General features: G+C 38.1%; 2 protein-coding genes across 2 annotated transcripts; one reads left to right on the top strand and one right to left on the bottom strand.

Annotated features, from left to right (window-relative positions):
• The first annotated feature begins 8110 nt into the window (after window positions 1-8110).
• Window positions 8111-13082, top strand: LOC141587118 (uncharacterized). The gene is made up of 4 exons (XM_074408547.1): window positions 8111-8520; window positions 10027-10235; window positions 11419-11488; window positions 12704-13082. The coding sequence occupies exons 1-3, from the start codon at window positions 8244-8246 to the stop codon at window positions 11458-11460; spliced, it is 528 nt and encodes a 175-aa protein (XP_074264648.1). The 5' UTR covers window positions 8111-8243; the 3' UTR covers window positions 11461-11488; window positions 12704-13082.
• A 332-nt stretch (window positions 13083-13414) lies between these two features.
• LOC141587117 (pentatricopeptide repeat-containing protein At1g31920) lies at window positions 13415-15513 on the bottom strand. Its single transcript, XM_074408546.1, has one exon. It carries the CDS (start codon window positions 15363-15365, stop codon window positions 13548-13550), a length of 1818 nt encoding a protein of 605 aa, XP_074264647.1. The 5' UTR covers window positions 15366-15513; the 3' UTR covers window positions 13415-13547.
• Between the last annotated feature and the right edge of the window lie 495 nt (window positions 15514-16008).

Below are 16008 nucleotides of genomic sequence, written 5' to 3'. Positions count from 1 at the left end.
CAAAAGAATCGACTCTTAGGATCACCATGGAGGTCCTATCCACGACCGGGCATCGAATGTTATAAAACATTTAGGACTCCACGTCGATGTCACAATTGTGTCCTACGAAATATCCGTATAAAACGCCCTCGTGATTGGTCGTCAACTTTGTTGACTTATGGCTAGTTGAACCCACCATCAACCAACGTCACAAAATAATTGCGAGTTATCGGCTCATGTGGGCAATTAAGGACTAAAAAATATAATGTTTTTGCAGTTCACTTTGTGGTGTTCAAAATTTGTCGTACAAATCCACATGAAAAACAAAATATATATATAAAATATCAAAACGATGATGTTGTATAGAGTACAAAAACGAATGAATCTAATCCATAAAAGAGTACTACAACTTAGGAACACGTCTAATTCCCATGGAATTAACGTGCCCTTCATGCTTATCTTGTCGTAATGCTTTAGTGAGAGGATCTGCTATGTTGTCATCTGTAGCAATCTTTTCTATCACTACTGTCTTTTGCTCCACGTAATCCCGGATTAGATGAGCTTTCCGTTGTACATGTCTAGACTTGTTGCTAGACTTTGGCTCCTTAGCTTGGAAGATGGCACCACTATTGTCGCAATAGATGGTGATCGGGTCATTCGAACTAGGCACTACAGATAGCCCATGTAAGAATTGACGCATCCATATCGCTTCCTTTGTAGCTTCAGACGCGGCATAGTACTCGGACTCGGTCGTAGAATCTGCATAACAGATTTGTTTCGAACTCTTCCGGTGATCTAGCGCCATTAAGAGTAAAAACGAATCCCGACCGAGATTTCGAGTCATCACGATCCGTTTGGAAGCTAGCATCTGCACAGGTTTTGCGCATAGCTTTTGTTCGCCTCCATAAGTCAATGCCCAATCTTTAGTCCTCCGTAGGTACTTAAGAATGTTCTTGACAACCAACCAATGTGATTCACCGGATCTTTGTTGGAATCGACTTGTCATACTCAATGCATATGCCACGTCGGGACGTGTGCATATCATGGCATACATGATAGATCCTATTGCCGAGGCATAAGGTATCCGTGCCATGCGCTCTTTCTCTTCCGGTGTCTCCGGTGCACGAGACTTGCTCAAATGCACCCCCGGAGACATAGGAAGGAACCCCTTCTTGGAGTTAGTCATCTTTGAATCTCTCTAGGACTTTGTCTATGTAAGACTGATCGAGAGATAGCATCCGTCGTGATCTATCTCGATAGATACGGATGCCTAGAATTCTTTGTGCCTCTCCCGGATCTTTCATCTGGAAATGGTTTTTCAACCATACTTTCACCGAAGTTAAGAGAGGTATGTCATTCCCAATCGGGAGTATGTCGTCAACATACAATATTAGGAAGACAATCTTGCTCCCACTCGACTTGATATATAGACATGGTTCCTCGACGGATCGAGTAAATCCATTTTCTTTTATCACTTGGTCGAAGCGATGATTCCAACTCCTTGATGCTTGCTTAAGTCCATAAATGGAACGCTTAAGCTTGCACACTTTCTTAGGATGTCTTTGGATCGATAAAACCTTCGGGTTGTACCATGTACAACTCTTCCTCCAAAAAGCCGTTTAAGAAGGCGGTTTTCACGTCCATTTGCCAAATTTCATAGTCATGAAAAGCGGCAATCGCTAAGATAATCCGGATGGAACGCAACATGACTACGGGTGCAAAAATCTCATCGTAGTGCAAACCTGGCACTTGGGTGAAACCTTTAGCAACTAGTCGTGCTTTGTAGATATCTTGTTGACCTTCCACGGAATGCTTTATCTTGTAAAGCCATTTGCATTGAAGGGGACGAACCTTAGCAGGTAAGTCAACAAGATCCCATACGTTGTTCTCATACATAGAGTCCATCTCGGATTTCATGGCCTCAAGCCATAGTTTCGAGTCGAATCGGTCACGACACCTTTATAGGTTGCGGGTTCACTACTCGTTAAGAGTAGAACGTCATCTATGTCATGTTCCTCGACCATACCAATGTATCTGTCCGGAGGAATAGAGACTCTTCCCAACCTCCTAGGTTCCTCGGGAATATTTATCGCAGGGATTGAAGGAATAGGTTCCTCCAATGGTTGCTCGGTGTTTGGTTCTGGAATCTCCGACAGGTCGAAGGTTCTATCACTCTTTGCATTCTCGAGAAATTCCTTCTCTAAGAATGTCGCACTCGCCGCAACAAAAACACGTTGTTCGGTTGGCGAATAGAAGTAATGACCACGTGATCCTTTAGGATAACCTATAAAGTATGTCTTGACCGATCGCGGGCCGAGCTTATCTTCAGGTCTCCACTTGACATAAGCCTCGCAGCCCCAAACCCGTATAAAGGACAAGTTGGGGACCGTTCCTTTCCATAGTTCATATGGAGTTTTGTCAACATGACTTTAGACGGACTTCGGTTAAGTATTAGAGCGGTGACAAAGAGCATAACCCCATAATGAATCGGTAAAACCGTGTGACTCATCATGGATCGAACCATATCAAGTAGTGTTCGATTTCTCCGTTCGGACACACCATTCAGTTGAGGTGTTCGGTGGAGTTAAGCGTAGGGCGATCCCACGTCTTTAAGGTGTTGATCAAACTCGTGAGAAAGATACTCGCCACCACGATCTGAACGTAGTGTTTTTATCTTTCTACCAAGTAGGTTCTGTACCCTATTTTGGTATTCTTTGAATTTCTCAAAGGATTCACTTTTGTGCTTCATTAAGTAGACATAGCCATATCTACTTAAATCATCCGTGAAAGTGATGAAATACCGATAGCCTTCTCGTGCGGTGATTGACATAGGACCACATACATCCGTGTGTATGAGCCCTAATAGGTCGGCAGCGCGCATTCCAACACCTTTGAAGGAAATACGAGTCATCTTACCGATGAGACATGATTCACACGTGCCAAATGATTGAAAATCAAAGGCCGAGATAGCTCCATTTTTAATGAGCTGTTTTACGCGTTTCTCATTAATGTGTCCCATGCGGCGATTGCCATAGATATGTTTGATCTTTATCACCTACCTTTAACTTTTTATTCATTACGTGTAATATTTGGTCGTCGATCTAAAACATAAATTCCGTTCAAGGAGACTGCCTTGCCATAAATCATATTGTGTAAAGAGAAAATGCAAGCATTATTTTCTATTACAAATGAAAAACCAAGTTTGTCAAGTGCGTAAACCGAAATAATGTTTTTCGAAAGACTAGGAACATAATAGCAATCATATAATGATAACTCAAATCCGCTAGGAAGCTGGATCACATATGTCCCCTTTGAGATGGCAGCCACTCTTGCTCCATTCCCAACACGCAGGTCAACCTCACCCTTTACGAGAGGCTCGAGATTTCGGAGGCCCTGCACATGATTACACAGATGAGAACCACAACCAGTATCTAGTACCCAAGTTCCGTAACTTGCATGGTTAATCTCAATCATATGAATAAAAGTAGAAGGTGAAGACATACCAACAGGTTTAACGCGACCCGCTTTTATGTCCTCGTGATAAACAGGACATGTCCGCCTCCAATGCCCATCTTGTGGCGGTGATGGCATTCCATGTTTTCGGTTTTGCTCTTTGTCGCGCCTGATGAGTTGCTCGACTCACCAGGCCCACTCTTACCTGGACCCGACTTCTTAAACTTCGGTTTACCTACTGCTAGGTTTGCCGGAGCTTTGCCCTTACCTTTCCCTTTGTTTGACACAACGAGAACATCCTGTTTCATGCTCCCACTGAGCTTCATGTCCTTCTCGGCCCATGCGAGAAGGGAGTACATTCATGGGGAGTTTTCTTCAAATCATTCATATAGTAATTCGCTCTAAATTGCGAATAACCATCGTGGAGTGAATGAAGAATACGGTCGATAACAATATTCTCGCTGATGTTACGATTAAAGGTCTCGTTTCTCGACATTCTCAATCATGCCGAGAATGTGTGGGCTAACCGGTTGGCCCTTCCGGAGTCTCGCATCAAAGAAGCGAGTGGTATGCTCATAGGTCACGATTCTCGGTGCTTTCGAGAATTCCTTAGTGAGCGTGGTGAAAATCTTGTTTGCACCATGGGCTATGAAGCGTTTCTGCAAATTGGGTTCCATTGCAAAAATGAGTACGTTTTTAATCGCACCCGCTTCCATACAGAAATCATTAAACTTGGTGATTTTGACTCTAGCCGTGGGACCTGGGTTTTGGGAGTGGCTCTAATAGATATTTGAGCTTCCGTCGGCGCAGCGGCAAGATTCCGTAATGCCGCCTCCCGGTCCGCGAGTTGGATCCATCATTCTTGATCGAGTAGACCGATTCATCCGATTCATGAAGATCCGAAGCCAGGACTCACGGTCCAATGTGGCACTTGGCATTGGGTTATCACTTGAACCAGCCATTTGTTTTTTAGCGATTTAAAATCGTGATCTACCTTTGAAAAAGAAAGAAAAACAAAACGAAATAAGCAACTCATCGAGGTGATTTAAGTCTATTTTAAAATTCATTTTAAAACATGTAGACTCTCGCACTTGCATAATTGATCTCCCTCAAGAAAGATACAAGTGATCCCAAGACTCAATTTCAGTAAATTGATAAGCCAACTGTTTAGCTAATTCTTCCGGAAGAACTCTTGGTCGATAGATTTCCGTAAATCCTATCTATAGTCCACCATGGTCACAGGATCGTACGAGTGACCATAGTGTTGAGATAAAATAAGTCAATCGGTTCCAATTTACCCGACGTAGAAGGGGTCATAGTATGCCTACCGACGAAGAAGGGAGTCCTTGGAGTTTGACCTATAAAGACCGTTCTCAATTTTGGTTTATACGAGGAAGATCCCATCAACTTAATTATAATTCATTTTAAGTGAACGAAAAACTAGCGTCTGCGTGAATGAATCAATTTAGGTGATGGCTTAGCATGATCGTGTGACATACGAATGTCAATGAAAACTAACTCGTGACCTCTATATGTGTCAGTTTTCATGCAATAATTAGGTGGTTTGGTTTTAGGCGGAAAATGATGCAAGCTATCGTTAAAATAAAATAAATAAATGAATGCGATACGTAAATAAAAATTCCTAGTGTGGCCTATCCTAGTAAAAAGAACAAAGTACAACTTTGGAATCCACCGTTGGACCCGAAAAGCTTGTCTTGATGTTCCATCTTCATCCAAGTAGCGGGAGTGAGCATCCGGTCTCCATCTTTAGTCTTCTCAAGAATTACAATTTAAAATTTACAAATATAAACCTATTTACATTCTAAATAAAAACTGTAATTAAAAGAAATAAAATGGAGATACAAGATCTCAAAATACAACCAAGACCGTGTTCCATCATTACGGTAACACGTTCTACTAAGGCCACACTAAGTTACAACCGTTTGCAAAATAATTAAATACGTAATTAAAAGGCATTCAAAACATTCAAAATATATATAAGAACGATAAAACAAAATGCATCAACTAAAAATTCAATTTATTCGTGACATAATTCCGTAATTATGTTAAATTTTTTATCCAAACCACCAAAGATAATTAAAATTATGTGACAAAACCGCTTCATCAACTTAATTTTAATTCGATATAATCCGTTACAATAAATCATGTTAGTGTAACTTTATTTTACGTGGGTGAACCGTTTCACTAACAAGCGAGAGCATAAAAACGTTTTATGCATAAAAAGGGGCCGAAAAAGAAAAAAAACAGAAAAAATTTTTTTTTTCTTCTGTACTGTTGACGTGAACAGTACCAAGGGCCAAAAAAAAAATTTTTTTTTTTTTTTAAAATGGCAGAATTGCCGAGAGCTTCTAAAAGCAAAAAAAAATTTTACGCGGCTCAAAACGTGAGCAAAAAGGATCAAAACAAAATGGTTTGATTAAAACACAATTGCAATTTACTCTAATCCGGATTAAAATAAAAATACAATTGACATGTTCTTCACATTTTGTTGTAATTATCGATTAAAACAACAAATCGCTAAGAACAACACGAAAACAAGAGATCGAACGATCTAACAAAATTGTGTGGCACGCAAATCAATGCAAAAACTAAAAAAAAACAGGCCGTGATTCATGAAGCACGGTTTTCCAGAATTTTCGAACCAGAAAAAGTACCACACGAAATTTTAAGCAATGATTTTAACCGATCTTTAACATATAGCGATGAATATCGATTACATAGACAATATGCAAAGATCAAAATTAAAACAAGACAATCAACACCGTGTAAACTAGACACGGTTTCCAACAATCACAAAAAAAACGCAGCAATTTTTTTTTTTTTTTATAAATTGCCGAGACCAAAAAGGAGGCAGCCGTGGCCTATTTTGAACAAAATTCATCGTTTTCAAAATCGTTTAATGAAAAACACATATAAAAATTTACGTGGCCTCGCTCTGATACCACTTGTAGGGTAATATCCGTATAATGCCCTTTAATTATAGGATTATAACGCAAAATTTACATGTGAATATTGTCATAAAACGATAAACATAAAGAAACGACAAAGATGTAGGAATAACCTTCGGTCCTAGTGCAATAAGGCAATGAGAGATTAAAGCAAATCTCCTCCTAAACGATGCACCCAAGATGTCCGAGTAATGCCCTTGTGCTAGAGACAATCCCCTAATTGACTTGCAATCTCGAGGGGATTAGTTTTTGTGAATTTGTGTTGGATGAGAGATCCGGAATTTAGGAGGCACAATTCCCAAAAACCCTAATTATTTTTGCAAAATGAATTAGGTTGCAAGGGAGGAGAGAGCTCTCCTTTTGTTCCTCTAATTCGGTTTGGCCGAATGGACTTAGGGGGAAATGGGCTTCCATTTTCTCCTTAAGTTAAACTCATGGTCCGGTCCAAAACTCGCTAAGTGTATACGACGCGGTTTCATTATAAACTGTTATCGGTTATCGGATTTTAAGGCATCAACTAATAATACGGGTTAGTTGAATTCTTAATACGTGTCCGACACAACAGTATTGTATAATTAATTTGTCCAATATACATTAATCAAATATAAATCGCTTATATTTAATTTTACGAATTAACTGGTTAATCCGCATTAGCCCATGATATTTAATCCGTATTAAATATTATATCTCAACATCACATTTTAACTAATTATTAGTCAAAAAAACTCAGGACTAACCTGGTTAGTCGATTTGGCATCTACATGATCAGTATTTTCATACCGTCACATCACTCAAGACGTATCCTATAGGTGTGACTTTTAGGGACCAGTTGATCACCGCCATCTGTATGACAATAACGTCAAACTTATCTAGCAAGCCAACCGTTATTGATAAACGTGGATCAACTGATAATGATACAAAGTATACCCTTTGATCCTTTTAGAGGTTTATAAGTCCTTGCACTAACTGTTAAGGACACTAACCCCAACAGAAATAACGTAATCTACTCTTGTAAATAAAAATTGTATACATAAAAAACTTTACATCCGGATAAAAGAAATATAATCTAATAATCAACGTTAACATAGGCAAATTATTCTAAAAATTGAAAAATTTCATGATACACTACATTAGTTAAGTTGCCGAGTTTTATACTCCAAGTAAATACTCTGTCATGATTTATTTTTTAAACAAAAATTATTGTACCATGTAGTTTTAAAAAATTATGTATGTAATTCATTCGCGTTTTATGTTCTATCCCGTAATTAAATGTAATTCCTTCTCGTAATGATGTAATTTTATTATTATTTTTTTTAAAAAATTATGTAATTCAATTTCATTTATTTCGATTTGTAATTCATTCTACTTATATGTTATTAATTTCATTTATTCGGAATGTATAAAATTATTTCATAATATTGATTCATAGAATTTTTTCATAATATTATTTCATCGAATTTGTTCTAAGACGGAATTTATCGCATGTTTGAAAAGACGGAATTCTGAAGAAATAAATACATTGCACACTAACGGATCCCACCATAACATGAATTTTCAAAAAAAAAAAAGGCTGCATTAATGACATGCCGCGCTGAGGAGTGAGTATTGTCTTTTGTATTAATATAGATAAGATTATTAAGTAATACAAAAATAAATTTTTTATAAATATGGCTCATTCTTTGCACGGGATCCAAACTAGGGGTAGTTTCTTTCAAGGAAATAGAGAGAATCGAGACCGCTACGTGTCTTTGGGTGTTTGATAGATGGGCGGGAACATCAACCACAAGGGTTTCCTCCATAACTTAATTCTGAACTTGAATTAAAAAACAAAAGCCAAGAAAAATGGAGAAAAACGAGAGACAAGTTGAAGACATTGTTGGGAGCACAGGAAGCATAAATCTATCTCCTGTTAAACAAGACAATGATTCAGTGATAGATCTGAGTTCCCATGTTCATCACCTTCCTTGTTGTATCAAGTTCACTGGTCCCACTCATGTTTCCCACTATTTCAAGCCCAAATCCACTGATATGCAGGTTGATGGTTTGCAAGTCCAAGAAGCCTTCTTTAGGGGCCGCAAATTGAACGGTGTTACTCTCGACCTTCCACACGGCTATTCTGGTATTTTCGCCTACTTATACCAACTATTTTCTCCGTCTCCCTCATTTGTTCACCTTTTTTATTCGTTGTCACAAGTATTTTAATTAAAAGTTAATAGATGACTCGGGCGGAGGGTAATTTAGATATCTGGGTTGTGTCTTGTGAAGAACAAATTTTAATTTTTAATGCTACTGGACATGTTTACTAAATTACTAATCCCTCCGTCCCAGTCATTTGTCGCAAGTATTCCATTTTCTATTTTGGGTGTCTCAGTCAATTGTTTGCCTTTCTATTTTGGGAATGCATCTGATGGTCAATTTGATCTTACACACTCAATTTGGTCCACTTGTCATCAATAATTGTCCTCTTCCTTTGATCTTTGTGCCAAAAACAAAGGTAAACAAATGACCGGCACAAGGGGGAGTAATTGTTTTTTTCCTTGTTATGAAAAATTTAATCTTTTAAGGAGTATGTATTTTTAATATGAATGTTGTTGAATTCACTTATGAAGAGAATCAGTACTCTTTATATCGTTATATGTTGTCAGTTGAGTCAGTTCATCATCTGAATTCATGAAATGGTAGTAAAATGAGAATACAACTAACTATTAAGTGCATTTTTCGTCGTTCCACATTGTTACATCAAATATCAGTTAGAAAAGAAAATAACTAGAGAAGAGAATGTGTGTCAAGGTTGTGTCACATAATGTTAGGTTAGCAAACATTCTGCAAGGCCATGGTTTACTAGCTGAATTTGATTCGAGTTGTTGGGTTGAAAGTTTGAAGTTGCCATTCTATAGTGTTGGTGCTAAAGCCATAAGCCATGTTGGGATGTTACTAAACCCTTTTTGGAGGGAGAATTTTATAGGGAAGTGGCAAGACCAAATCCCTTGATTGGATAACTATTGGATGAGTGGGAATTGGTGGTGACAGAAATTAAGGGATCTACTGTATGTACTGCAACACAAACTAAAATGCTTCCAACATAAAAAGATTCGGAAGGAAATAACATTGTGCGATTCTCCGCACCCTTTTCTTTTCCTTACTCCTATGATTGTGAGCGGCACTTCCGCAACTTTTAAATTGAGTCTGCCTGTTTTCTCAGTTGGATTCAGTTATTCACTACGTTTTTCACATATTCCCGCTTTTGATTAGAAATAACTCAATCGAAACACTCAAGCAAGTACAGGTCTCGTATTTCTCACATATTTTTCATCTCCCAAGACATTGTTCCAAATGTGAATGGGGGAGTACTTATTTATCTCTCCGACGTGGAAGTAATAGTGAATTAGAATTTAGAACATCATAATTTAGTTTCTTTTGACAGCAATAATCATTATTTTGGCCTCCTTCTCTCTGTCTTGCAAACGTGCATCCTTAGCTACATCTGCATGACTGCATCTCATGTGCTTAGTTAACAAGTCTTCATTGCAAGTATCTAGCATTAACAGTCTGTTTTTTTTGAAATATTTGGCCTTTTCTGACCTTTTATGGATTATGACAAGATGATGTTCTGATCTATCCGCAGGATTTATCATAGGAAAGAAAAAATTTAGTGAGGATAAAACTAACAGAATACATGGTGGACGTAAAGCTTCGGAAATTTCCAATGGCAATGATAATACCTGGGAGATGCTTGCTAAGAGTGGTAACATGACATTTTGGAACCATGACAGTCTTCCCTCCCAAGAGGATGCCTCTTTGCGTCTGTTTCACTTGTTTTCTGTTGCAAAAGCAGTAAGTTATCCATTTTATTAGCGCTTTATATTGTCTATGCCCTGAAAATTGTAGTCATTCTCAAAATAGATCTTATGTTTAACTTCATTGAAGCCAACTATGTTGAGCGCATGAGCTGATTCTGGATTAGACCTGTGTTACTCAGACACGCTGACACGTGTCGGACACGTAATTCCTAAAATTTAGGATACGTGGACATGGTCAACGGAGTGTCTTGACCAACAAAGTGGACACGACACAACACGGTCAACAAGACATAAAAATGAAATGTGTAAAAAGAATATTTTTTAAACAGGTAGAAGTCTCGGACTAGCCTAAAAATAGTTGAGTCCCTTTGTGACTATAGAACTAGTTTAATAGACGGTCTGCTTTGAAGAGTGAAAGCTGCATTTTTAATTAAGGACACATGTAATGCTAAACAAAATAGGAAAGTTAAAGCTTTGCTTTCTGTCAGTCTAGACGTGTCAGTGTCGTGTCTCTAGGTGGCGTATCTGACATGTGTTACGTGTTGTGTCGGCAGCCGTGTCGTGTCTGATACACGACATGCCGGAGGTCCAATGTGTCGGAGTAACACAGGATTAGACTTTACATAAGATAAATGAAGTTCCAACTATTAATTTTGTATTAAAGTTGTGGTAATTTAAATCTACGAGAAGGAGATAGCTCTTTCATCTCTTCAAACAGTCTAAATACGGGATATCAGCGATCATACCTTGTTATTCTGACTCCTCACTTTTGGGACGTACCCATGTCCGACATGACACTCGAGAAAATGAGAAACGTGTATATGATCCTTATGAAAACAAATCTCCTAGATGAGCTGAAAGTGGAGGCCCAAGGGTGGCATGTTTAAAACTTGAAAAGAGAAATTTTATATGAAATTTGATGATATTGAGCCTTAATTTTCAACATATCACTATCCCACCTTAAAAATTCAGTATTTCTAATTCTTGAATATTTTATGTTTTGTTCCAGCACTCATTTCCTAATATGAGTTACGTTGAGTCCCTTCATTTAGAACTTGTATCTTAGCACTATATAATTACATGACTAGAGCGTAGTGACTACTAATCACGAACCATTTTTTATGGCACCATATAATGTTCGTTTCTCCTACTAACCTTCTCTCCATGCTTCCTGCCATGTTAATTCCACTCCTAACACTTCCCTTTTAAAACTGCAGCTGCATGAGCCATTGAGTGCTGAAGATTTAAATTCTGCATAAAATCCAGAACTCCTGATCATAGTGAAAGGTAGTCTTCTACGCTCTTTGAGATCTAGTAGTCGTGTTTAAAACTTATCTCGATGAAAAAAAAGTTGTTTGTATTTTTCTTAGCATTATAGTACGTTGAGCAGTTCCTATATTATGTTCCTGTCTCAAGACCTGGATTCTGTTTATGAAGTACTAGGACTACTAGCTACAATTACAAAACAGCAACATCACCCCCGTGCCTCTAGGGCTCGCACAAATTACGTGTTAAGAGGTGTTCAACATATGCATACTTACCTCTGTGTTAGCCACATACAAACTGTTTTCAGAAGCCTCGGAATAAAAATTGCGCTGTGAATTGCATCAAAAGACTCATACTGCACAAAAAAAGGAAGCGAAACCAATTTAGTGAGCTGTTTTGCGTTATATCATCATAATATATAACCAAGGAGTAATGAGTCATTGACTACTAATAAAAATGGAAATAACTAGCTATAATTACGTACTGCTCAATTAAATAGTTTAACTTCTTAATCCAACCGTTTTGCGATCAATGAGCTGCGCAATTTTTGTTAAGCATTGTACCTATTTATTAATGTGAGACCAACACATACTTATCAGTCCTTGATATTTCTCAGTTGATTGCATGATTAATTAAGATCTTCTCATAGTCAGGCTGTTTCATATAGAAATGTGCAAAATTTTAGTCCCTTTTAGCACGCTCAGGGTGCGTGGAAGGCTAATATAAGTAGGACTTTTACTTGTTAGTTTTTTATGAGTCATTTATTAGGGTCAAGGGGTTTTCTAGGCAGCAATGTAGCTATATATATAGGTTACAGTTTAGCTTGCTTTGAATAACGCTCCTCAGGCAGAGACAACACCAGCATCCCATCACCTCGCAGGATTGGCGCAGTGCCTCGCTCTGAGGCACAAGGTACTTTCAGGCGTGCTTTTTGCTCCGAGTGCATGACAGTTTAGATTACTCAAAAAACAAACCCTCTCGATTTTTTGTTATTGTGCCTTCCAAGTGCCAAGTATTGTTACTACAAAGCACGTCCTTCCACTATTTGTGTCCTATCCACGTGTAATGGCTCTTTTCTTCTCCACACTTTTCTTCTGCCTTTTAGTGCTTTTCCTCTCATCTTAGAAGCGCCAAAGCCGAGTCGAAAGATGTTATACTGATCCGAGCTTTAAACTAGTGTATTTGTGTTTATATGTGGTGGTGAACCTTGATATAAAATCGGCCATGTGTATGCAGTACAAGCTGGAGACCTGGAATTCACATTAGGAGCCATGGTAGCTACTGCTGGTGAAATACTGAAGTCGATACTTCTGAGTTCTGAACAAGCTTTTCAAGGGAATGTCCCGCCATCTTTTGTGGATTGAATCAAGGAGCTCAACCGCCCAAGGAGTATTCTGCTATTGCTGTTGCACTTGTTAAGACTTTGTGTTGAAGTTTAATCGTAAACATATGAATCATTAAACCTATGAAATTGTTATGATGTTCTTGTTCTGTGAGGTCTATTAAAGGTCTGATCCTGTACAAGAATTGTTATGATTCCAATTTGACAATTACAAATGTATATTACACTTCGTAAAAGGTTTGGAAATGCAGTAAAAAATGGATTTTGGCCAAATTAGATAGATTCCGCGGTTACTAGACTTTCCTCCTTTACCTTAGTCCTAGAAATACCAGGGATTTTTGCACACGACCAGAATCAAAGGTTCTTAGCAGCCACCTAGGAGATCGGAAAGAAGGCTAGCTTGGCATAGGCCAGCCAGCCAGGATATGTTAGATTCAAATTTGACTCACGTCCTGTATAAGTTAGAATTCTCCAGCTTTAATTTCTGCATTTCAGCTCTTCTTCTTTTTAACTTGCATTCTGCATTTTCAGTCCTCTAGTCTCCTATTGTTGCATCACTGATTCACTGTTGAGCTGATTTTGCATAAAAAACAGTTCGCAGAAAATTAACATTAACAATAGATGATCTCATCCATTTTGAGCCTCTATTCTTGAAAACGCAGGACATAATGACTTTCTAAGTTTATCGTTACTCAACTATACAACAATAATAATCGAAAAAATGTTGAGCTCATTCATTCACCAGTAATCTCTACAAGAGCAAGTTTCATCTTTAAAGTGGTGAAACCGGTTTCGATCCCGAACAACAATTTTCCTGACATAGATGCCTGAAATGAGCTTAGTGTATGTGTGAGAATCTCTACACATTCTGACATTTCTAACTATTCTGATAACTGTACTTTTAGGTGTTCTCAGAAGCGCAAACGCTAATGCTAACTTTTGACTATGATATCTTAACCTCTGTCGTTTTTCTTCGTCATTAACATTATGTGCAACTTCTGATATATCAGGAATGTACCCTTCAAACTTCAATTGCCATTCCATTTCGTCGATCATCTCATATATTTCTTCCCAATTTCGATTGGACTTATCTTGTGAAACAAAGGTGTAAACCTTTCTTTTCACCTCAACCAAACTAATCCCAGGAACTTGGTCAAGCCCTTTATCTGATACCATAGTCCTGACATTTGCCGAATCAGACCAATTTTGCCCTTTAGCATACATATTGGCTATCTTAATATAATCACCTGCATTTTGCGAATCTAATTGTACAAGTTCTTTTGCTACTCGCTCGCTCACTTCTAGGTTTTGATGACCAGTAGCCGCACTCAAAAGGGTTCGCCATACCACATCATTAGGTGGCATTTCCATTGTTTCAATCAGATTGAAGGCTTCATCAAACATAGCAGCTCGGCCTAGAAGATCTATCATACATCCATAATGTTGAATTTCAGGTCTAATTTGATGCTCGAGCCTCATTTTGTTGAAAAACTGGAGACCCTCTTTAACAAGGCCAGCATGTCTACAAGCACTTAGCACACCCAGGTAGAGAACACCATCTGGTTTGATTCCCTTTTCGAGCATTTCTGAGAAGAGTAATATAGCCTCGGCACCCTGCCCATGAATCGCGAGGCCTGATATCATTGTACTATACGTCCATTGATTCTTGGTGCTCATACTATTGAAAACAATTAGACCCTCCTCTATAGACCCACATTTTAGGTACATATCTATCAGAGAAGTCTGTATTATAGCATTCAGACCTCGAAAGTTCCTCAGTAAGTAACCATGTATAGACTTACCTAAATCAAGGGCACCCAAATGAGAACAAGCTGAAATCAAACTTACCAAAATGCTTTCTTCAGCCCTACAACTGCCTTGTTCCATCATTTTCCAAAATAATTCGACACACTCCCACCACATTCCTAAATTAGCATGAGACGCGATAAGCGCACTCCAAGAAGCAACGGTTTTCCATTCTGTTTCTTGAAAAACAGCACAGGAATCTCTTATATCTCCACATTTCCCATACATGTTGATCAGACTATTCTGAACAAACACATCGCTTCGCAATCCAAATTTACAAACTTGTCCATGAATCTGCCTCCCTAACTTGACCAAACTCAGGCTAGCACAGACTTTTAGAACAAAAGGGTATGTGAAATTATCAGGTAAAATTCCAGTTTCAAGCATTACAAGTAACAGACTAAGTGATTCTTGAAAGGCACCATTGTTAGTGTGACCTCTAATCATGGTGTTGAACTGAAATGTATCAGGATCATCAATTTGGTTAAAAACTGATGATGCATAATCCATATTACACCATTTTGAAAGGGCACAAACTGATATAAAATTACTTACACAAAAAGAGTTCCAAAAATATCCTAGCTTTAGTACATTCCCATGAACTTGCTTCAATTCCGCCACGGATTTGCACTTGTTCAACAATGACACACATTCTTGCTCTCTCAACCTAATGCTGATATCACGCTTTTGTGGGTAATCTTCTTTTGGCAATAACAGTTGAGCTTGATGATGTATTTGTTGCCTAATCATCTTCTACTTGCATTTTAATTACTTCTCATGTGACTTAAAAAGTTGAAACATGTTAAAGATGAAAATTAGTCATCCATGAGAATTGGGAGGGAAAGTTTTGGCCAAAGACATTATGCCAAGCTGTAGGACTTGAGGCTTAGAAGATAGGATAATGTTTAGCATTGAGCTGATATGGTATGAGCCTAGACCGGTTTAACGTGTCAGTCGGGTCGGTTTTGGGTCAGGTTAGTTTGGGTGTCGCATTATCAGGTTAGTTCAAGTTGGGTTGGATTATTTCGGGTTTCGAGTCTGTATTAGGTATGCTGGTCGGGTCATTTTCGGCTCAAGCAAGTCGGACTTGTTGGAAATGCTAGAGTTTCTTTGTCCCATATTGATAGAAGTTTTTCTAATCCATTTTAGTTCGTTGTTTTGCCCTTGGAGTAACTTTTATTTCCAACAGGACTATTTTGAGTCAAGTCATTTTTTTGTCAATGATTAAGAGAAAAAAAAAGTACATTATCTATTACTCCCTTCGTCCCCGTCAATTATTTACCTTTGATTAAAATATCTCACACAGTGAATATAAAAGGTAAATAAATGATTGAGACGGAAAAAGTATTACTTATTTATAGTTTAGTATTAATAATTGATTCTTTATTTTAAG

This window comes from Silene latifolia, chromosome 6 (genome assembly GCF_048544455.1).
Source record: "Silene latifolia isolate original U9 population chromosome 6, ASM4854445v1, whole genome shotgun sequence".
NCBI lineage: Eukaryota > Viridiplantae > Streptophyta > Magnoliopsida > Caryophyllales > Caryophyllaceae > Silene > Silene latifolia.
Note: the sequence above shows the minus strand (reverse complement) of the source record. Positions and strands in the feature narration are given on the sequence as shown.

What these genes read in the sequence shown, in the direction of transcription:
- LOC141587118 (XM_074408547.1), top strand. Translation starts at nt 8,244, where the DNA reads ATGGAGAAAAACGAGAGACAAGTTGAAGACATTGTTGGGAGCACAGGA. An exon ending in CCTTCCACACGGCTATTCTG is followed by an intron (nt 8,521 to 10,026) that starts GTATTTTCGCCT and finishes ATCTATCCGCAG; the next exon opens with GATTTATCATAGGAAAGAAA. An exon ending in TGTTTTCTGTTGCAAAAGCA is followed by an intron (nt 10,236 to 11,418) that starts GTAAGTTATCCA and finishes TTAAAACTGCAG; the next exon opens with CTGCATGAGCCATTGAGTGC.
- LOC141587117 (XM_074408546.1), bottom strand. Translation starts at nt 15,365, where the DNA reads ATGATTAGGCAACAAATACATCATCAAGCTCAACTGTTATTGCCAAAA.